Source organism: Amblyomma maculatum, chromosome 3 (genome assembly GCF_055883805.1).
Source record: "Amblyomma maculatum isolate TAMU_Amacu chromosome 3, ASM5588380v1, whole genome shotgun sequence".
Lineage (NCBI taxonomy): Eukaryota > Metazoa > Arthropoda > Arachnida > Ixodida > Ixodidae > Amblyomma > Amblyomma maculatum.
Window position 1 is genome coordinate 214684525 of NC_139346.1, and position 23673 is coordinate 214708197.

Consider the following 23673-nt stretch of genomic DNA (forward strand, 5'->3'; position numbering starts at 1 on the left):
CTGCAGATCATTGCATGACTGAGCATCCTCTGTTCTAGCTTATTAAGACACTCGCAATGATTTCCACAAAGTGCCTCCATCCCGTATTAGAGTCGGGTTATGTCTGATTCTCTGTAGGAACTGCGTATAAACTCCCCTCCTCCCCCTTCCCCCTTTTCTCTCTTGTTGCGAGATGTTTTGTGCCCCTGCCTGGGCCTGAGAACATTTTTTTTTTGAAAATTCCGTTTTCTACCTGTACGCTTGAAATTTAAATTTCGGCTAGTAACAGGCCTTAAGTTTTTCAATAATTTGCTTCATATCTCCAGCTTAATCAACGTCATCCAGAGGAATGTTCATGGACATTTGTGCTCCTTTGCGCGCATAACGATCTGATTTCTCCAAACATTATATGACCATTTGAACATATGAATTTTGTGAATCCTTGCGGTGTGCGCGAACTCTAAGTGTACTAGAATGTATTTGACCCTAGTTTTCAAAACAGCTGAGATTTAGAATCCATTTGTTGTTAGCTCTATGTTTGTGGCAGCAGGACAAACACCGTCATTCTAGTTTCGATCAGCTTCGTCACGTCCTGAAGGAAAAACGCCTTGAGAGAAACTCAGACGTCAAGCACCACAAAGCATTTTGCCACACTAGGCACACTTGCTTATCATTGAAAACAAAAAATCTAGACGCATGCTCCTAAGAATGATGCAAAGGCACTGGTGATAATGATGGAAGTGCATACTACAAGCATGACAGGAATATTATGGATCGAATCATTGGCATAATATTGCTGGCGAAAAGACAAAAGTGTAACTCTGTTAAGAAATCCTTAGAGCGAAACTGTTCAGAAAAGCGATGGAGTTCAACACGTATAGATTTGTCAGTATTGTCGAAGTCCCGCTCTGCGCTTGGAACTAAAAGTACCGTTCCGTTCATCAGTTCTTCTGAATAGATGCCAGGGAACAGCCCTCGGTTTCGGGCACGAGGGCAAAGACGGCCACGGCGGCAGAGACGAGGACAACGCAAAACAAAACGGAGTCACCGTAGCGGGCCACTGCCAGCGCCCAGGTATCCAAATGGATAAGCACAAAGGCTAGCAGCCATCGGGCCGTCCACGCGCCCGCTGCGCCAACGGATCTCACGTTGCTCGGAAGCATCTCTGCCACGAGCAGCGCCGGTACGTGTCCCAGCCCCAAAGAGTAGCTGGTGAGCAATAGGCCGACTGCACGCAGGCCAGTCCAGTTGGTCTCTTCAGGCGCCGCTTCCCGAGACCAGGTGCTGCGGCACAAGCATTAGAAGAATCAGTATATAACCGCTTACAAGGGTTAAAAGAGACGTAATAGTTTACCATGTTTGCAGCCAAAAATGACAGGTGGTTTACACGCTTAACACGTACGAGATGCAAGTGCGGCGGTTTGCGGGGCATGACAATATAATGTGGCTTTAACGCGGTATTTAAAGACAGCACTCTTCGAAAAATGCGGAGTCGGTGTTGTCGGCGTCCGTGCTGCGAGTACAAAATCACAGGCATGCCCCCGGAAATTGTAGTTGGCAAGTATATGTTCGGGTGCTGATTGCTTGACGGACTTTGACGTTCCAAGACTACATGACATGGCCTAACTGGCAGAAGCTGCCAACTAGGGTAGCTCTCTTGAGATGGGCATCCAGCCATCCAACACAATTGGATCCAGAGTTAAATACGGTACTTCTAAGTCCACACAAGCAGCTTTGAACAGATTAGCTAAAGCGGAGCTTTCTATCCATCTATGTCGTTTGGAATTTCACTCAACGTTGCGTCTTATGATTGTACGCTATTACGCATATGCGAGATAATAGAGGCAAAGATTAAGCGATTAGCGAATAAATGAGTAACAAAGTGCATGTACGTGAACGCGGATCCACCAGGGGAGCCGTAACAGGAGCCGTAACGGGAGGCCCTTAAATGCAGAGAATAAGCGTCTCCCCAGGCTTTATTCATCGCTAGTAAACTTCCTAACATACCCGCTACTACAAACCTTTGTATAATGTTCATTATTAGGTAGAGTACGCGTAACGAAACTACGATGTTACTAGTAACTTCACTGCATTCGAACGTCAATACGTACTGGCCAATAACCTCGACATGCCATTGAATCTGCTCTTCGTTTCTCTTTCAATTTTTAATCGGGCTGCTTGGTGTCAGTCTAACGCAACAGAACTGGTAACGTTTCCTTAAGCAGCTCTCGACCTTAAAAATAATCTCGCCATGTTACAGTGAGAGCGTTTCATGCTCTGGTTGTTATAAGGCTGCCCTCGACGCCAAAAAAAAAAATAAAAAGAACAGTTCTGCGAAAAGATGTGACCGCAGTATTGCAGTGTATTTTGTTATTACATGTTGTGATACAGAGTGTACAGCTACACTGTTCGCAGTCGTGAACTATTCACATTATAACATGCTGCAAATATATATCTCGTGGTGGCGAAAAACTCGCTGCCTTTCTTGACTGGGATTAAATCTTAAATCCACATGTTTCGTGGTTGTCAGTCTCGGCTGGGGCTAAATCATAGATCAGCGTGGTTTACCTATGGTACTTCACTTTGTTGTTATTCGCATTCGGTGAAAAATGTCTGAAAAAAATGAATGCCCCTATAGTTTTGTGTCCAGTGCAAGAGATTTTATGTTATTTTTGCGAAAGTCCTTTCTCTACATAGCGAACACACCTAACACACTATTAAGTATCAGGAACTGTTTCTAAAAACACTTGGGTGCTGTTTTAAGCAGCCGATATCAATAACACTTTGCTACCACAAGGGGCACCTGCGAACCGGTTAGTGAACTGGAAACCGGAGTTTTATTTATGCGGGATGGAATTGTAGTATAAGAAAGTGGACTGAACGTGGTGTCAGCACCTGAACTCTAGATAGTCGAGGGGGCGCAGCACGGTTATGCACGCAGCTACCATGAGGGCGGAGATAAGCAGCAAATGGCGCCGTCCAGCGAGCCACGTGACCGAGGCGAAAGCCGCCGTGATGACTACGTGGCCCGAGACCAGCCATAGGGCGGCCAAGTGAGCCGCCTTCTTGTCGGCCACCAGCGCCTCCGTCACCTGAACAGCCCGCAAAAGGATGAGCTGGGCGCACGACAGGCACGGCACCAGCTGCACCAGAAGGCCTAGTGCGAGCCTCCTGCAGTTTGAACACACCTCCTCAGAATAATAGACAGCGTGACTGCACACAAATCGCAAAGGCGCTGAAAGAAGAAGCCGAAGTGGGAAGTTATACTGGTTCCGATGTGAGACACACACCTCACCGCCTGCTGCGTTTTAACCTCTGGAAAACTCTTGCGGGAAGGTATTAAGAATGTAGGTCTACCACAGGAGATCTTCGGTGCAAAATGTATCTGGACAAAGCGGTAAGTAAGCGCTGTAAGAAATATCTAGCCTAAATTTAGTAATCGTACTGCAGAGGCTGTATAAACAACCTTCAATGTGGGCGACTGCTCATTCACACGTATTGACGTAAAGAGTGCTAAAACTTCGAATCCCACTTATCTCACTACCTTGCTGGTTAGTGTGCTTCGCTAAGGTCGTGAGCACAGCACTAGGGCAGAGTTGAAATAGTCTTGAACGTTTGGGGCAGTGCTCGAATCTTTACTGACAGCGATCCTTGACATAGCTAGCAACCACTTCGTCTAGGCTAAGACCGAACATGTTAGCAGCTTCGAGCTATAGCCTGGTACGCTCCCAAATGGAAAGTGTCAATTGGCGTCATTTGCGGTGCTGGAATAGAGCATTATTCTGGCTGATCAGTGCAAAGCGGTTTGGATGGCTCGCCTAAGGCGGCACGGAATCATCTCATAAATGAGCACCCGGTTACTCAAAATGAAGGAGGTACCATGATATCAGCGGGCATATACACTACATTTTCTGCCTTTCAATAATGCTTTTGAAGAGAGGAAAAATGACAACGCATCTTATTGCACGATAGGAAAATTAAGTGCATCACCTTCTAGGTTAGTACGAAAGCCAGGGTACATAACCAATGGCCACAATATGGTCGCGGTCATAAATCGTTGTAACTGAAAACCTCCTCATGGCACGTTTGGCAGGGCAAGAACAACTGTACCACCCCGGCAATGTTTCGTGTATGCTTGACAGAGCTCAAGCGGGACAAGTTTTCACGTCTAAATCATCGATGTCATCGTGATGGACCAATTAAGTCAAAAAGTGCAAAGCTGGACAAGACGTCTGTGGTGCGTATCGAAGCGATGCTTTTGTCGGATCGTAGAATGTGTGTTCGGTAGAAGGAGCCTAATAGCTTGGTACTTCGGCAGCATATTTGTGACGACATTCTACATCTACATTTCACATTCATCATCATGAGCTCGAACACGTAAGTCAGCTGCAGGAGGAAGGGTTCTGCAATGAGTCTTAAAGTAAATATTGCCTGCGTCCGGTGCGGCCAAGATATCCCTGGAAGTTCCATCTCAGATAAAAAAGTGTCACTTGCGTTTGACCGCTACGTGTCTTCAACTACCTCTGAGGGTAATCGTTCAACTGTTTTTCGCGTGAAATATCCAGGAGTTCTCCCTTTCCTGTTCTATGTCACATCTAGTATATCTGTAGGCCGCGTTCATTCCCTAGTCCATGCTGATGTCTTCTACCTCGCATTCCGCGAAAGAAAAAGAAACACACTCGCCTGGCAGACCTCCAAGCCGGAACATTGTCCCACGTGTTCCTGATTTGCAGCACAAACTCGGTGGGCACGTCGGCGCCGTAGAGGCGTTGGAGAGCGGCCGATGCCTCGCGCTTCCTGCCCTGGCGCATCAGCCACTGGGGGCTATCGAGCACGCGGTTCTGCAGGCACATGAGAAGCAGCGGTGGGAGCACGCACAACCCCGCGTGCACCTCCCACGAGCACCAGTAGCCCAGCATGTAGGACAACAGAACGCCCGCGCTCCTCGTCACCTGGAATTCATTGGTTCCCTGTAATCAGCTCCTTGTAACTCAGCAGTGCCAAATATGCCTAGCACGCTCTATCCATACGCGCAAATACGTCAGGGCCAACATTCCCGGGACGCCCGGTATCTCGTGACCAGTGGGAAGCAGTCCCGTACCTAGGCTCTGCAAATTAAATGCTAAGGTTACTGTTCTATGAAACAGCAGCGCACCGGCACAAACACGAGGGAGGAAGGGACAAGACACAGCTCTGTGTCTTGTTCCTTCCACCCTCGTGTTTTTGCTGGTGCGCTGCTTTTTCCTAGACTATCGTACAAACCCGACCATCAGTCCGCGCTGTTAAAGTTACTGGTTACCAGACCGAAAGCATAGAGCTTAAGCTCCCAGTGCCTACAACGGCGCCTCCACTGGGGGTATTTATTCCGGAAAAGTCCCTGTAGAGTCACTGCTTATCATTCAGCTCCAGACCGCACGTATGGTAAATGATATACCACTGCTTTATTGCTGATGAGAGAATTTTTGATACTGACGCTTGTTTTCGACACAGTACAAATAGAATCTGTTTAGTATTTCCTCTTGGGGTTCCCGAGTCATATTCGTTCAAAACACCAAGCAGTCGGGACTGGGTGAAGAAAGTTAAGATCAGCAAGAAAACTTGCGCGACTCTTAAAAGGCCTCTGAAACCGTACTTGAAGTAAAATTGTAATGCAAACAATCCATAGAAGTGGTCTTTATGAGGGTGAGTCAAATTTATAAGATTTACATGGAGTCTATGGCTGACGAATAATTCTAAAAAATAATACTCCTAGCGCGTTCACAACGAATTAGGAAGCCACCTCTCCGCGCTCTACCTTCCCGATGACGTCATCGGGGCTTGCTGGCTGCGCCTACTTAATGGACGCCCCCAAGTGACGAGGTGGGATGGAGAGCGGCGGGTCGCCTTCGCGACTTGCTTTCTTCATTTTTTTTGCGCGCACTGGCGTATGCTGAGTATAGGAGGGAACAAAAGGAGCAGCATTGTCGATCGCCGACATGTTCGGTGCTAATAAAGCTAAGTCAAATATTTTTTTTTTTTTTGCACTGTAGAGAGGACTTATAAGAAATCAATTGCTCGCGCGCGTTTTCTAGTTTCGGTAAATAGGTTTTCACAGGACCTTTCAGTTCCGCGTTTAGGTCCATGACGCCTTTGTGTAGGCGACCCCCCAACGTATAAAGGCCCGCTTAAACTCAGCCTTTTGAACCTGCCTGCGTATACTACAGCCTAGATTTAGCGTACATGACTCGGCATTCAATAGCACTGGAAGGATGACCTTTATTTCAACTTCCCAACACAAATGAGCAAGTCTGTTTGGCATCTTTTCCCAACTTTCTAATATCATGCGTTCTCGTTAAGCCGCTCAAACTGTCGAAGAATCAGTGCTCGGCGGATCAAGCTGCTATTTCCAGCTGCCAGCGCCATGCTCACGAATTTTCAACCAGAATGCCCACGTCGACGTCTGATTTTCTGTTAGTGTGTTTAAACAGACAAGCTCAACACGAGGTTATATTTAGGGTTCTATATTCTACGACTTCTGTAAAACAATTTCTTTCTTTAGAAATATAAAAAGACATGATAGATCAACAAATGCACTTTCCCCTAAATTCAGTGCTGAATGGAACGGAAAGTACTTATTGTAAAATTGAGCAATATAATTATTTCTTTGTGTTTCAAGTCTTGTGCATGAAAAGAAAATTGGTTTACGGTGAATTCCTCTCCGCATTCCTGATTTTTTTTTTTTGTCAACAAAAATTATGCCTTATGTTTGTGTGGCCAACGCGGAGACAGCATAAAACCACTTTTATCAAACGTTCCTGATGACGACATGGTTTCTATTCTACCAAATTGATATTTACCAAGTGCAGTTTATTATTTTCTTCATTAATCCTTGAAGACTGCAATTTGTTTCTTTAGTTTATAGCCCCTAGCGCCGTGCTGTCTCTATACGGCATATTTACGCTCTAGATTTGTTTGTCATGGGTTTGAGCAGCGCAAACGTCTGGTCTCTCGTTGCCTTTAATTCCGACATGACGCAGCATAACAGCCTGTGTTAATAGTTTGTGTTATTCCCGTAAATTATTTTCCTTACACCCACAGCAAGTGCGTAACACTCACCAATGAAAACGATTTCCCACTGAGGTAGTCGCACTGTGTTTTCCCATTTTCCTTCCACTACTGCCCTTCCAACTAGCTCTGTTGTCTTTTAGCCATATGCCTAAAATTCCGTGCTATTCGTAAATTTTTCTTTAATAGTTAGGAATTCTTTCAGAATGTGATTGTGCGGTGTTTTCAGTTTACGAAATTAAGTTAATGTGAAATAACAACAGTGGGAGGGCAGTACCACGGTGGCAGTTGAGCGTATCTTGTTGTTATATCTGGAAGGGCATTTAGTATTCATATTTTATGGCATATATCCTCAAACCGAAGTAGCAAGGGTTCCACTGATCTGGATTTATTTTCGAACAATACTTTAGAGGGGCACTTAGCAACAGTAGGGGCGTCATCATCGCCAGCTAGGCTATACCACTGCAAAGCGAAGGCCTCTCCCATTTTCTTCCAATTAACCTGATCCTGTGGTAGCTGCATCCAATTGACCCCTGAGATCTTAACTTCTTCTGTTCACCTAATTTTCTGCCATCCCATGCGACGCTTTCCTTCACTTGGTATCCAATTGGCTACACTTAGCGACCATCGGCTATCCTCTCTTCGCACTACATGTCTTACCCATGCCCATTTCTTCTTGATTTCGACTAGAATGTCAGTAACTTGAGTTATTTTTCAGACCCCCTCTGCACGCTTCCTATCTCTTAGCGTTCCACCTACCTTTCCTATTTTTACGATATCTCTATATACCTTATGCAAACGCGCTACCATCTAGCGACCAGCGCGCGCGGTTCCGTCATGTTTGAGGGTAGTTGAACCGAGGAGCGGCAAGTGGAATAGTATAGAGAATTGCATGGCCGCTGGGTTAATGCTTGGTAATTCTCGCCGATAATGCCGACATACTGTTGTGTCCCTTGCTGTACGCAAAACTGAAATAAGTTTGTCGAATAAAGGAAGCGGCATGTTATATACATTCTGTTTTCCTTTTCTTTTTGCGGTCTTGTGCTAATCTGCTGTACAGTGGTTCCCTCACTGTACACTAAATTTTAAAGTGATATCTTATTTAGCCTGCTCAGAAAGATTTGAAATTCGTACTCGTTGCCAAGACAGACGACATATTTCGCCCACAGGGTGTTACATCTTTCTGAAGAATGATTTGCATAGACGTTTCGGGTAAAATATCTGAAAATTTGCCTTTGATTTGATAGGCATTTTGCGCCAACTCATCCCAGAACGTACCTCTTCATGAATACACGCTGTCCGGAGATTACCTACATATGTGTGCGTCCAAGTACGCAGATAAAGAACGTTGCAACACTTTAGGCGCCAGACTGTTCTCTTTGATCTGAATAAGAAATTTTAATTCCACAATGCATTGCAGAGCATTTCTCGAATACGCGTTCACCCTTGTCATTGCGTCTGGGTATAAGGCAGACCTAGGCGATGTGACTACGCGGGCTAAAGTGTCGATTTTCTATCAATAATGTATCTGCGTATGTATAAATTTTCGCGAGATGGAACCACGATGTGACTGTCACAGGATCGAGCTATCTGAGGAGGATCAGTGCGTGTGGAATAACGTCATTACCCTGCTGCGTTTCGTCGGGAAATTCACGCTGTTGGGAGCTTGGTTGTTTACACGCTAACGGGATACATCTGCCGTTAAAGGTCCAGAGAGGGCATGGGAACAGTATAGTGAGCGCGCTGTATCGCGAATGGTCGCAGGTCCATAGCAGCGCAGTGTTGTAGGCACCGATCCTATATTAAGAAATAAACAATATCAAGCTCCTCCGTGCACGCGCATTCGTGCAACGTAGTATGGAACGCTACCGATCGAAATCGAGCTGGCAGCCGTAGGTGCAGTAATTTCGGCAGCGAGAACGTGGGATTAGATTACATGAGCCGGCTGGAATAGTTGTTCAGCTGCGCTACTGCTTAGCTACATTGTGTTTTGACTGGAGTGTAAAATCGTACATGACATGCCTGTATATTTGTGCTTAATTGATTGTTATCGATGATCAGTGAATTGCGACATGTGTTCAGGACATGACTGCCGAACTAAAGTTTTGTGGCGCTGTGCGGGTTGTGATCGGTGTGTATATGGTGGCCTTCATGAACCGTAGTGAGTGGCGAACGATCCTCAATACATCTGACGAACCCAATCCACTGCACCCCTCTACAGGATGCAATAACGTCGTTAATCAAGATTCGGCTCTTGCAGATTCCTAGAATATTCTGAGACAATATTCTTCAGTGGGTGCAGTGTCAGAAGCTGCTTCACATATAGAGTGGAAGTTACGGGATATCCTGCCTCGCCAATAGAGCGGAACTTACGGGATCTCCCCGCTCCTCCGAGCATGCTTCGACATGAATCCCGGAGCAGCGACCGGCAAGCGCTCGCCCTTGACGATGGGCTGCAGGGTATAAAAAGGCAACCGCAGCATGCACGCGGCAGTGCGCTCTGGGAAGGTTCAGTCTTCTGGCTCTCTCTCGCGGCTGCTCGCTCTCGGAAAGTGTCTTCTTTTTCACCGATCCCGCGATCAAATCATCGTTGTTCTCATATGTACGGCCGCCGCTACCGATCAACCCTGCGACTTCGACGCCTCATCTAACAAGAAAGCCGTGAGAACTCCTTTTTGCCACAGATTGTTGGTTAATCCAATATTGTTTTCGCCTTTGTTTAAACCTTGACCTGACTTAGTATTTTACGTTGTGTTTTCTGTGTAACTCTTGCCCCTACCTACTATATCTGGAATACTTGCTTTGTTATCTTTATAGTCTTCATTTATCTCAGTGTTTGTTCATTGTCGCGTATTCTTCCTCTTGGCATTTATCGAGTCCTCTTTTATCACTATCGCGTCGTGTCGTTTCTTTCTTTTTGTTCTATTATTATTATGCAGAGTAAGTTGGACGACTATATATAAATATTCAATTATTTGTATTAAAAAGTGACCTTCTTGGACTTATTCTTCAATCAGACGCTGACACACGCATTTCGCGGGTTGACCGTTCTGACCTTTAACTGTGTTCTCAAACCTCATAGAGGGGAGACGGGTAAACGTAAAGGGGATGCCGCGCCTCTGTTGACCGTAAGGATTGGGATTTTTGACAGTGCATAATTTTTTTTCTGCGTTAGGAGATCCTTTCAAAACAATAGCGCTAGAGCTCCCGTCCTGCAAAAAGCCAGCTTCGCTGCTGTTGGCGTCTCCGTTGTGAGCGAAAAGTCACAAGTATGCTTCTGGCAAGTGGTGGTCAGCCGGTGACATAACCGAGCACTGTTTCGTCGATGGCTTGTGAGACGTAACGGTACCACGTGCTGTCCTATCGTTGGCATGCTGCCATATCAGGTATGTTATCTTCAAGTGAGTGGGTGGAATAGGAATCAACCTTCAAGGGCTCTTAGTCAGGCCCACTAGTTCTAGGCCATACAGGCCCGTTTATAAGGCTTGATTAAAGCGCGCGGGTTTATATTTATGTCGTATGGTCGCCTACGAACGGCATCTGGATAACGCGGTAGCATAGAATTGCATACTAATAAGAATGCATAGTATATTAGAGGCACACGTTAAGGGATTCGTAATTAAGCGAACCGAAACAATATGTTCACGAAACAGGAAACACAAGAGGAGTCGTAGGCATGAGCTATTAACGCGACCTCGTCGCCTCCTAAAGGAGGAGCTTAAGTGTCCCCCATAATCTTTTTTTATTTACGAAAGTTAATTTCCTCCTTGTGGTGCACATAACGCGATAGCGTTAAAGACCCCGTTCACCGATAATATGACATCAGTGACCGTTTGCCGACGTTGGTGTTGGGAGCGAAAAATCACGAGCATGGCGCTAGTAGGCGGTAGCTGGCGGCTTACATTGGCAAGCAATAACTGGACTCAGTGTTGCCTGACATCGGGTTTGGCAGGAGCTGCCAACTCGGGTCTTTCCTTTTATATGGAAGGGTGACATCAGAATCAGCCTGCTAGGATGCTTGCATTCACGTTATCCCTATATAGGCCACGCAGGCACGTCCATCTGGCTTGGTTAAAGCGGGGCTTTATATATGGGCTGATAACCTACGCTATCGCACCGTAGTCTCAAAGGCGGAGCTTAAGTGTCGTCAAACGGCCAAAGTGCTTTATGTAGCCTCTCATGCGAATCGCGCAGTTCTCACTAATTTTTGTGCTCTACAGTAAGCACTGCAGCGCGCTGTCGTGTATGGCGCTTTTTTCTTTCTAGTACGTTTTACTTTTTGACCGAGCGGGTCACAGACACACTTCCAGCTTCGAGCTTCTAGTCTTTCATATGTTGCCCGCATGTGGAAAATACGTAGATTCTGCACCCACCTCGACGAGACCAACGAAGAAAGCCCTGCAGCGAGAGGGACAGATGTCGGCAACGTGGAGACCCACGCAGCTGGAAAGTGCGCCCAGGAACACGCCCGCCATGACGCGTGCCAAGAACAGTGAAAACGTGTTGGCGCAGAAGAGCAGCGTCAACCAGCTTCCCAGGAGCCCGAAGGCGGACAACAGAAGCGTAGTCCTGTTGCCTACTACTTCGAGCAGAAGTCCTGCATAAAACAGAAACCTCGTCTGGTGTCTCTTGGGGATCATCCAGAGAATTTTGTACTCTCGAGATTCGGCATGGTGTGGTTTTTTTAATGGGATTTAACGTCCCAAAGTGGATAAGACTGTGAGAGACTCCGTGGTGGCGGACTCTTAAAATTTCGACCACCTGGGGTTTATAACGTGCACTGGCATCGCACAGCACATGGGCGGAATGCTTTTCGCCTCCATCGAAGAGTGGCCGCCGTCACCGAGACTGAAGCCTCAATATTGGGGAGCAGCAGTCGAGCGCCGTAACCACTGCGCCATCGTACCAGCACGGCACGACAATGTAGTCAACATTGTGACTATCTTCTTAAGTAGCTTCAGAACATGGTCAAGTGCAGCATATTTATAAATTCGAAGTTCTGAGTGTTGCTACCTTAAAGCCTGCTTGAGAACGTTTACTGAAGATTCACTGCGACGAAGTGAAGCAGTGGGAGTAGATGAGGACGAAAAGTAGAAATTCCAACCCTACAGAAACTGGTGCTAGAAGAAGGCAAGCACGAATGAGGCAAGGTACAAGAACTAATTTCGAGTATTGAGCATATTGTGAAAGAAGGCCAGGTCGAGACGGCAAAGTCGTGACGGCAAGGCAAGGTATGCCGTGTCAGCGTTTAATCCGATGGTGATGCCAGACGCGTGTTGGAGCAAGCGCCGCGGTACGATGACGATGGTATGTACAAAAGAATGAAGAAGATCATGGTATGTACAAATGAAAGAAGATCCGTGGAGGGCTCACACAATCTGCCCGGGGGGTCGGAAGCGGCCAGCCTGGCTGCTCCTAACCAACCTACGCACCGTGGTGCACAAACGGCTTCAAGCGAGAGACATGAATAATTTAAGTTCCATGGTGGCGTCGATCAGCTGGGGGACCAAAAGGTGTGACTTGGTGGTTCACTGGTAAAGTTTGGTTGATGACCTTTTAGGGACCAAAATAGCGGCGCTGAAATTTATCAGTAAGGCCAGGGGTGCGCAGTGGTGTATAAAGCAGTACTTCGTCACCAGGACGAAAAGAGACTACACGATGCGTAGAATCGTAGCGACTCTTGCGGTCTTCCTGGCGCACTTCTGTGTTGAGGCGGGCAAGATGACGGCATTTGGCCCCACAGGGAGAAGCGGCGGTAGGGGGAAGGGGACTGGCGTCGGGATACTTGGGCCCCACTTGGTTCAGACGAGGATACCGGCGGTGGAGAGGATCGACGAGGTAGGCTGGGAATAGGTCGTCGCTGATAATATGCAGGTGTGTCACTTTCGAAGGCGTCGTAACCACACCGCTCATTCTGAATGCGTCGATGACAGAAGTGTGATATATGTCCTCGAGTTCCACAATAGTACCACACTGCGTGAGAAGGGCGCCAAGGTGCGTAATAGGGTGGCGTAGGTTGAGCCGTCGTCTTGGCGTTGATGTGGTTGTAGGGCGGTGCTTGTCAGGGCGGGGGACAAAAGGAGAAGGGGATGCAGCGACGTGAGCGCAAGTCGGCGCTGGACGAAGTGCAGGAAGGCCAGGTGCGACAGGGTGGGTGATAGTGGCCAACTCTTATTTAATGATGTGGTGGAGGCTGGCGTCATTAGAAAGAGGAGAATAATGATCACACACGTGCCGGCAGAAAGGGCTGAGGGCTTGGAGCTCTTCGCGGATTATCGCTCGAATCAGGGCTTGTAGATCGAGGTCAGTAGAGGTCCGGCCAGGAGCGAAGCCTGGCTGCAATCGGGAGGACTGCAGCTGGTCGAGACGTTGGCAGGTCATAATAATGGAATCAATACTTGATGGATTCTGTGTAACTAGGGTGTTATAAGCTATAGAATTGATTCCATTCAAGACATGGTGTACGCGTTCAGGTTCCGGTATGGTGGGACTGATACGCCGACAGTGGGCAAGTACGGCCTCTATGTAAGACGCATATGACTGATCGGGACCTTGAAGGCGGGAAGCGAGCTTGTTTTTGGCGATCTCAGTCCGAACAGCCGGATCGGCGAAGTACTGCTGGAACAGCTGCTTGAAGGTGGGCCAGTTAGTGGTGTGGGGCTCGCGGTTGATAAACCAATTCCTGGCGACCTCAATAGGGTAGAAAGAAACATTGAGGAATTTTAAAGCATCATTCCACCAGTTGTAGGCATTGCAGCGTTCATAAGTGTCGAGCCAGTCATCCACATCTTCGTCGCGACGACCAGCGAACAGCGGCGGGTCGCGTAGTCGTGTGGGCACAGTCGGCCGGGTACTGCTTTCGGTTGACACCATGGTAGCTGTTGCCAAACGGTGACTGGAACGTAGCTCCAGCGAGAGGCAGGGCACAAGGCAGCAAGTTAATCGAATTTCACCTCTACCACTTGTGCAAGAAGGCCAGGTCGAGACGGCAAAGTCATGACGGCAAGGCAAGGTATGCCGTGTCAGCTTTTAATCCGATGGTGATCCCAGGCGCGTGTCGGACCCGGCGCCGCGGGACGATGACGATGGTATGTATACAAAAGAAAGAAGATCATGGTATGTACAAATGAAAGAAGATCCGTGTAGGGTCACAATATATACTCGCAATCTCCAAAGTGCCAAGAAATAATTCTAATCAAGAAAAACCCGATGTTTAAATACCGTAGCAATGACAGCCTGGAATACAAAGATGTCATGCTGTTATGTGCGATCAACGAGACATGACATAATTTTGCCTCACTATATAGTATAGCAGCAATCACGATACCGACTTGAAACATCGGAAAAGAGTGACAAGGGCAGGTTAATGCACTATTTTAATCTGCACAGAAGCTAGGGGTAGGCAATCAAGAGGCGTATCATAGCGGGTTCCATGAAAAACAGTGAATGTGCCACCGATTTCCCATTACCGCAATTATCACGGTCAATGTGTTGCCAATCCACTCAAACTTGCAGAATTGTCGAGAATGAAACTTTATTAAGGCAACGTGACTCTCATATGCTTGGCTTTTTTAACAAATAAAATTCCTGGCAATTTTTTACAATTTTATTAATCTCCATCAGTACTGATTTGTTCACAGCATGCGGCTACCGCTTCAGTGGTGAGGCTGAATTTAATCAACCACTTAAAGGCCGCGCTTAGATGATGTGAGGTAGAGCATAGAAGTCTACTGCTCAAAAGGTACAATACGCTTGCACCTCGACGCCCGAAAGCCTTACTGTGAGCAACATGCACGCGGTTAAAGTGTACTGGTGCACTATAACGCAGTTGCATGCAATGTCGTTTGGAGCACAGTGCTTGGGACCGATGTATGGGGCTCCATCTGCCGATTGTAAGCACTATTCTTTGTGATCCAGTCGAGGTCTCATAGGCGGCGCCACCAAACCAATTCTTCCCAACACAGTCCTGATTTGAACATAGGAAGGAAACGCAGAACGAAACAACTTTTCAATGATTTCGACCAATGTTTACTGATATTTCGGCTTAAGAAAGAGGTGCCTTAAGCTTTCTTTGCATCTTGCAGCCTTGTTGAGTGGCTACGTACATCATCAACGTAACTGAATCGATCTCTAAAAGCGGCTTCGAACAGAAGCTGGTGCGCTAGAGATCTGGCACAAAGTGCTCGAACCATAATGCCAAATGCATTGCACCAAGGCTTGACTCATTACAGTAAGGCAAATATTTTATTAAATTTATGAGAAATATGCATGGTCTGGGTGTAATGAGAGCATGATAGTGACGGCATGCCTGCGACAACGTGAACCTGAACAGGCAGAACCCCGATAATACTAAACCCGCACACAGCGAATATTAGATGGTACCTGAGTACTACTGGTCATTCGCAGCGTGTGGGTGTAGTATTATACTTCAGTATGACGTTGGTTTTGCCCCTTAACGCGAGATAAGGCTGCTGTTGGGCCAAGATACGAAAGAAAGAAAACATTCCAACCAGAATACAAGTATTCTCTGCATGTATAGGCAGCCATAAGCTTTATATCGGACTGAAGCGTGAATTTGCTCAGCAACAGCGGTCCAAAGCTACATTTCAAACCTTTCATCGTTCTTTTTGCTGGCCTTAGCTCAGCCGGCGCAGAAAAGAGCTGCCAACTTGAGAGTCCAACAGCACTCATCTTATACGGGGAACGAAAATGCAAGGGGTGCCATACAGACACAAAACAAGAACTATTTTGTCTATTAGTCGAAGTCGTATTTGGGGAGGGGAGGGGGGGGGGGGGGGGGGAATCGCTCCTACCGTGAAAATCCTTGCCCTTCGCCGTTCATATAAGACTGACTGCACATTGTGTTACGCAAGGGTTCCTCATAATGCATAAAAGCCGCTTGTTAGAAGATATCAGCGCGAAGAAAAATAATTAAGCTTAAAATAGAGAATACATTCGCAGACAGTTTCTTGCAGGTTCTATTATTCACGAAACACTTCAGCACGTTTCCCTGTGTATTTCAGTGACCTCACATTAGAACCGTAAGAATGTGGGCTACTCGGCCGATTCTATGCGAAATGTAGCTTTTATTAGTGAAAAATAAAAATTGCGTTTTGAATCAGCACCAGAAGAAAAATAGAACGCATTGATTTTTTGCCTATTACTCAGTCGTTCAGCCACTAGTGTGTTCCAAACAAATGATTTATTGAGTGTATGCGCTTATATAGCTTTTCTGTAACGATAATATTATTTAGAGTAATTTTCGAATATTCTGGCCAACAGCAGCTAGTCAACCTGAACACTTGTTTAGTTTTTCTTCAACCGATAGACTGAGCTCTATTTGATTGTCCAGTTTCATTTTACAAGAGATCTGTGTTTGCAAAGTGCACGCGACAGAACAAGAGCTGAGTATCGGCATGAGAAACTGAAAGTGATAAAGCTAAATATGCGTCATGCCGTGTCTGAAAAAGGTATCCGCCGAAAGTGCCTTGTACCATCGCTGCAGCATGCCAGAAAATCAAACATCAATTCTGATCAAGTGCGTCGTTGCTGGGCTGTCAAGCCCACTTTTTGCGTGCCTTTACAGAAAAATAAATGAAAAAACAAGGCAGTGGTGAGAGCTTCTGAGAACTCTAATGGGGCTAATACGGATTGCGCTATCGTATCAACTATCCGCATCATTTGGCTCCTGATTTTCTGTGGAAGGAAACATTGTCATCGGCAACCTGCACGTTCCCTTTATTGAAGTCACAAGGTTGGCATGCGCGATCCGAACAGAGGAAGTACTTTATATGTAATGTGTAGATGCAAGGTGCCTCAATGCGTACCCTCCTCCCCCCCCCCCCCCCCCCCCCCCCCGCGAATACGAGCGCCCATAGACCACCACAACAGCAAGCCACATGAGCAAAGTTTAGAAATAATGGAACGTCATTATTTCCGCTGTCCCTACGAATAAAAATGACTAGTAAATGCGCCAAAGTAGACGTTGAAAGCTGCCAGAGCCCAATGAGCAAACTTTATATTTTCATTTTTAGAGAGAATCGTGAAGTATCAAGTTTGGCGGAAAGTGAATTTCAGGTCCTCACTTCGACGTGGATGCTTTGACATTAAAGGCAGTTTGTTTAGGCGTCGAAAGCGAAATATAAAAAAATGGTTCACTTCCTCGAAAGAGGCCAGCGCTGTGCAATTTTCAACGCATCAACGGTGCCAAAAAAAAAAAAAAAAACATCTTAACAGGATAAGAAATCGCATCTTCAATGAAAAGTAACGCCTTCTTCTTTACAGGTTCAATTGCCTCGTTCTAACTCCCACTGTTGTTTGCCGCACAAACCTTTTTCTATATCGCACCAGAAGATGAAGCAAATAGGTCAGCAGAAAAATTGCCTTAAATTTACACGCATTCATAAAAAAAAAAAAAAAGAAAAGCTCTTAGCACAAGGCAAGTACAAAAAAGGGCACCTGCCAGAAATTACATGCGCATCACCATTCACGCTGGCAGAGGCAGAAAGATCACACAAGAGCGAAGATTGTAAGCACTTCATTCGTTCTTTTCTTCGGTTGCACTTTTATATTCAGTATCAACGAGTTGAAGCCGTGCATGGCGTCGAACTCAGATATTATGAAGCTAACTACTTCTATCTATACTAAAGAAAGCTGACAGTGCAGAATGGTAAAAGCACTGACTCAGAACCGACAAGGCAAACCGCTGTGTATGAGTCCTCTCCTTTCATTCGTGTCTCGGGTTTCGCTGTCCCATTTCGCACTGTACGTAGTCAACCTTCTCTACCAGCGCCGTTCATACCGACCTGAGACGAGGGAGCCGGGCGCAGCGACGAGCAGTAACAGATTTGCGAACAGACGGTTCTCGGGCGGCTGCCGCTCCAGTGTGTACCAGGGCTCGCGCTCGATGGAGGCCACGGCAGTGGATGCGTAGCCCAGCGTAGTGCCGGCGGCGCACGATGCTAAGCACGCGACGAACATGCAGCTGGTCACTTGACTACTTCCTCTCATAAGCCCGGAAGGCAGCTCGCTCGGCGAGGTTGGGGTGCCGACCTGCAACGCGGTTCTCCACTTGCGCAGGGCATCCATGGCCATCTCACTCGGATGTTCTTGGGAACTTCCCGACGACATATCTGCCGCCGTCCGGGCTGAAGGCCTGCATGTGCAGTGTGCATCGCACTGTAAGAATACCTGCATCTTGCCAGATGTAGGAATCTGCATCGTACAGATGCGGGATGCATGATTCTGCTTGCTCCTGGGTGTCTCTCGATCGCCAACTATTCTTCGTGGCAAAGATGTGCGTCAGAATGGCATGTTTCTCAAGAATAAATTATAAAATACTAATGTACTAATGTAAAAAATGATACGAATAATTCCAGTAACTAAGAAAGAGTATAATACAAATGACGTCTTGGACCCAACATATAAAGTTTCCGTGACAGCAACTGTGACCGGGTAATCTGTATGGGCTTCAAAGCGTTAATCACATTCTCTCCCACTTCGCCGTAGCTATGATTGTTAATTCAAGCTTATAACATGAGCAGGTAACACGGCGCTGTAGCTCAATGGTTACGGAGCTTGACTGCTGATAGCGAGGACAAGGGTTCGATGCTGTGGAGGTGAAACGAAAGCGCGCTCTTGTACAGTGTGCTATCAGCGAAATTTAAAGAACATCATTTGGTCGAGATTTCTGGAGTCCTTCCCTACAAGGTTCTTCACAACCGATGTTGCCTTGGCGCGTTAAACCCTACATGCAAATCAACATCGGAAGAAATTTCGTCAAACTCTTAGCTGCACAGTAAAAACGAATCTGTCGCTGCACCTGAAACACATCCAGAAAGTGATGGGAAGTTGATTGATAATAACAAACATAGGGCCGATCTTCGCAGTTTATTATTTCATCTAAGGGGCTTTCTTTCAGTCGACAACAAAATTCTTATTACGCACGTTGTGCAAGTTAAAAGTAAGCTGATGAGATAATTGTTTTCTTGCAAAGTCATTTCGCGTAAGGAACGAATATGAAAGCTCCCGAGTTCAACTCAGGACTCTCATGTGACAGCAGCAGCAGCATGGATTATCGCTGCGAGTTGCCGCAAACGCCAATATGACTGACATAGAGTTCTACCGCCACTCTCGACCGTCGAAACTGCTTTCGCATTGCCTCTGCGGCGAGCTACACGACGACCAACGTCTGCGAAGGCTGAGGGGCGGACCTAATACGCTGACAGTGGAAGAGCACATGCCTGCGTTCCCACTTTCTGTTGAACAGGCAGATGGTTAGAAAGCGCTACACCTGCAGGTGCATTGGAGTCCACCGGTCCGCTATGATCTATAGTGTGACGTCTCCGGTCTGCTTATTTATGAGGCTGTGCAGAAACAGTGGCTCGTTCGGTTCAGAATTGCTGCCGTAAGAGCATGTTTACACCAAGTAAAATGTCCTTCTTTGCAGTGTCACGAGCTTTGCGGGATGTGTTCATTTCACATACAATGAACTAAACGTTCGTTCGAACGAAAAGTCCGACACGGTCAATGAAGTGGCGAGGCTAGAAAGGTGAGCTTAGAGGAAAACAATTGAAAGAGGAGGAAACACGTACTTTAACACGGTCATCTTTGCTCTGCACTTGCAGAAGCACGCAAGTATTCACACCACTTCTTCGCCATCGCCACGGTGGTCGATTCGTCTCTACGCGAAGTGACCAGCGCCTCTATCCGACACTGCACAGTAGCAGGGGCCGAGGAAGTAGCCTTTGCTTTAGCGGTGGCGGAGGGCTATAGAGCTGGGCGGTCGCTAACAATACTCACGGACTCTCAAACAGCCTGTCGAAGTTTCATGAATGGTAGGATTGGTCGTCACGAGCTCCGTATACTCCTCGAAGCGAGCGACAGAATTAAAAACCACAAAGAAAACAAGACCAGACACAAAATTATGTGGGTACCGGGGCACATGGGGGTGGCAGGGAACCAAGAGGCTGACAGGATAGCTCAAGCATACACTACTTTCCGAGCATCCGACAAGTCCGCGGAACTTTTGCCAGCACCCAAGGCATACTCGGCAATACTAGAAAACTACAGAGGAATAAGAATGCGATATCCCCCACCGCACAGTTCTCTCACCAGAGAGGAAGCTGTCATATGGAGACAATTACAGGCAGGTTCATACCCAAACCTACACATACTAAACAAAATGCACCCTACCATATATGCTGACAGATGTCCGTGGTGCGATGAAAAACCAATACTATATCACATCACATGAGCCTGTCAAAACATAGATGTGGTCCCCAAAATTCAAAACCCGAGTGCGGAGCAATGGGAAACTCTGCTGTCCAGCGGCCGCTGCGAAGACCAGCAAGGTCTGGTACAGCGAGCCCAACGGACGGCAGTAGCCAGCGAAGCCCTGAACTGAGGGCAACCGACCATTGTGGAAAAGTGGACGAAGTCGACGAAGAAGACTCTTGTGGATTCAACAAGCAGACATCTCTGAAGATGTCCCAAAACCCGCCAAGTAATATCGGGCTAAATAAAGTTTTTCCTCCTTCTCCTCCTCGCCATCGCTGCCCACGATGAGGCGGAGCTGTTCGCACATCACTCCGCAAATTTACCTTTCAGAGCCATCGCTTCATTCAAGCCGCGCGCGCATTTTGCCAGGTCACATGACGAGAGGAGGCTCCGTCTCTCGAGTTTTGGGGATCCCGCGGTCGTGGCGCTTCCTCGCGAGCAAAACAAAATGTGACAAACTATAAGTTGTGCTAAAGCGCATTCGGTGCATATATTTTGAACACAGTAAAATGCTTGTTATATACCGCAACGTACGTAGTATAAACGCATTAGAGATATTTCGCCTACAATTGTTTTGCACAAGTAATGCTTTCGGTAGAATGACAAACACGTGAAAGAACACACCAAAGGCGTGATCACATTCATCGTCCTTTTTATACTGCCCATGAAACCCATGAAGCGACGCCCGAGTGGTGATAACCCCAGAATGATTACAAACCAATAAAACTGGAAAGCGTTCCGGGTGTTGAGTTACATATCTTTAGAGCATCAGTTCGTTATTTTAAGCATAGTCAGAGCTCAGGGAGATGCCGAATTCAGCCAAGCTCGAAGCATTCTGCAGAGCGCGGCTTGCCAGAAGCAATTAGTTCTTAGCGCGAAGCATCGCGCAATCGGCCGCCGATCCTATTGCGATAGGGTATAGCGTCCCCGATTCGATCCATGGATGTGTCAAGGGGGACCGTGCCTGCCGCTTTTTTGTTTGAGAACAGCCGCCTGTCAGTAGTTCCGAGTCGTATACCTACTGTGCGCTTGTCGCATTCCACCACAGCATCGTAGTGGTGTGCCAGTGGTAGGGCGCTCTACTGCTGAACCCAGAAACGCGGGCTGACCACCTGTCGCGGCAGCCGCTTTTCAATGGAGGTGAAAATCAAGGCGTCTTTGTACTATGCGATGTCAGTGCACGCTAACTAAGGCAACTTGGTGGAAATCTCCCGAGCTCAAAACTACGCCGTCCTTCGTAGAGTGAGTCGTTTTCGGACATTAAGCCATATGCACCAAACCTTTCCACCACTAGCGTTGTATTTACCCTCGCCCTGGATATGTGCTGCGGCACCTCATATCTGGTGAAAACTCCAAGCCTTGAACAAAAAAGGACCCTGCTGACGACGTGGCTGCACAACGCTAGGTAGCTGCACTCATCGGCGATGGGTATTACATGAGGACGAAATTGGCACACACACAAAAAAATGATGACACAGGGAGAGAGACAGCAAGAGCTCTGGGATAGCCCAACTTCATGTTCTGACGACAGGCTATATTTAAGAGATTATCTCTGCTCTTTAAAAAAGAAAAAAAAAATACTATGCCTTCCCGCAGAACATATCACGCACATCTGCCGGATGTAGAGCAGCAACGGCGGCGTATAAAAGAACCACTTACATTTAAACTGTGCCTGTGGAGCAGCAAAATTCAGTCAGATATCAAAATGCAGGTCTGCTTCTTCTTCTTCTTCTTCTTCTGCTTTAATAAATGGCACATACCCACGAAGGGGGATTGGCGAGGGTTCAGTGTGGACTGCCAAATGTCCTACTTTTGAGAGTAATGTTCACGTGCAGATGACTTTCTTTTTTGCATCTTTTGCCGTTCATTCATTAGAACCTCATTTGAGCATTATCTAGGCAAGATAGAAATATTAAATTCATCACTGGTTGTTGAAAACAAATTAGTCGAAACAAAAAAAAAAACTATAATTAAAATAAAGCCTGCACAGCTGAAGTACAAGTGAATTTTGCTTGAACTTCTTTTTCTATCTTACAGGTGGAAATGTAGACATCGAACCAGTATGAAAGGAAACACGCCGGAGTGCGCCGGAGTGCACCGGGCCGGACCAATTGTGTGTTTTCGCCTTTTAGAGGCCATTCTCGGCACGCTTCGAGTCGTCAGCCTTACAGCAATGTGGAAGTTTTGCAATCTGTAGTTCTCGAGTTTTCCTCGAACATTTGTTCGCGAGTTCTTTCTTTTCCTTCCTCTCTCGTTTTGCACGTAATATTCTTATGATACGGGTACGCTGTGTACTCTTAGAACTCGTACTCTTGGAGGTCCCTTTGGTCGTGTTTGTCATGAGATCTGGCTAAAGAGAGAAAGAAGGAGAGTGAGATAGAGAAAGCGAGTTAAAAGGAAAGAGAAGGTTATTATTGGATGAATAGATTTTAGGCGGCGTTAAATCCGTCGTCTTGCTTCCCTGTCGCAATTGGGAAAACACACCCTGGCGAAAAATCATCAGCATACACAAACGAGCGACCAGAGGGCAATGGACAGGCGCAAACTCTCATCCTGAGGAATAATTCTTTTCCGAACAGAAACGCGTAGCAACTTGCTTGGTACGTGGCATTCACGATGTGGCACACCAAACGCTGTCGCGTAGTAAGGGGAGTAGGCGCACACATATGCTTTACTGAGGTACGTTTCTGGTACAGCGGGCATTTCTTTTTGTGTGTCTACTCCTCGGGCTGCGCGACAGCGTTTGGTGTGACACAGAGTGAATGCCACGTGCCAAGCAAGATGTTACGCGTTTCAGTTCGGAAAGGAGCAATTCCTCAGGATGTATGTTGGCGCATCTGTTCCTTTGTCCTTGTGTGTGTTAATGTTTTTGTGTCAGGGTGTTTTTCTTTTTTTTTTAATTTTAAAAGATGCTAAACCAACTAGCCCGGCAACATGCTTCACTCGCTACTCTGTGTGTGGGAATGGGAACAGCCATAACACGCCGACATAGCCTCCTCCATATCGCCAGGTTCTCGAGCGCACCGTTTCTCATTGTTTCTGTCTATGTGTCAGTGAACCAGGTTTCCGGCAGAAAAGGATAAAAAAAAAAAAAAAACCTGCAGCAAAGACTTACCGATATTTTTGCAGAATACATCCTTTACCGATATATATTTTCAGCTAACTTTCTCATTTTCGCCATAAGCCTTCTGATTAACTTTTGAGTTTACGCTCCACAGCGCCTCAGGCTATGAGAGACGCCTCAGTGGAGTGCTCCAGAAATTTAGACCACCTGGGGTTCTTGAAGGTGCACCGACATTGCACAGCACACGAGCGCCTTGCTTTTCTGTTCCATCGAAAAGCGGCCGCCCCGCTGTGGCCGGGATTCGATAC

The 23673-nt window shown here is 46.8% G+C and overlaps 1 protein-coding gene across 1 annotated transcript; it reads right to left on the reverse strand.

The window, feature by feature from the left end:
- Positions 1-315: 315 nt before the first annotated feature.
- Positions 316-18154, reverse strand: LOC146197677 (uncharacterized). The gene is made up of 5 exons (XM_084597223.1): positions 17829-18154; positions 11397-11620; positions 4663-4931; positions 2875-3150; positions 316-1263 (listed from the first exon to the last, which is right to left on the reverse strand). Exons 1-5 carry the CDS (start codon positions 18151-18153, stop codon positions 921-923), a joined length of 1437 nt encoding a protein of 478 aa, XP_084453349.1. The 5' UTR covers position 18154; the 3' UTR covers positions 316-920.
- Between the last annotated feature and the right edge of the window lie 5519 nt (positions 18155-23673).

Coding starts and splice junctions, on each gene's coding strand:
- LOC146197677 (XM_084597223.1), bottom strand. CDS start 18,153: ATGTCGTCGGGAAGTTCCCAAGAACATCCGAGTGAGATGGCCATGGAT. Junction 4,932..11,396: donor TCTTCGTTGGTCTCGTCGAG/GTGGGTGCAGAA, acceptor AATGAATTCCAG/GTGACGAGGAGCGCGGGCGT. Junction 1,264..2,874: donor CTCGACTATCTAGAGTTCAG/GTGCTGACACCA, acceptor CTTGTGCCGCAG/CACCTGGTCTCGGGAAGCGG.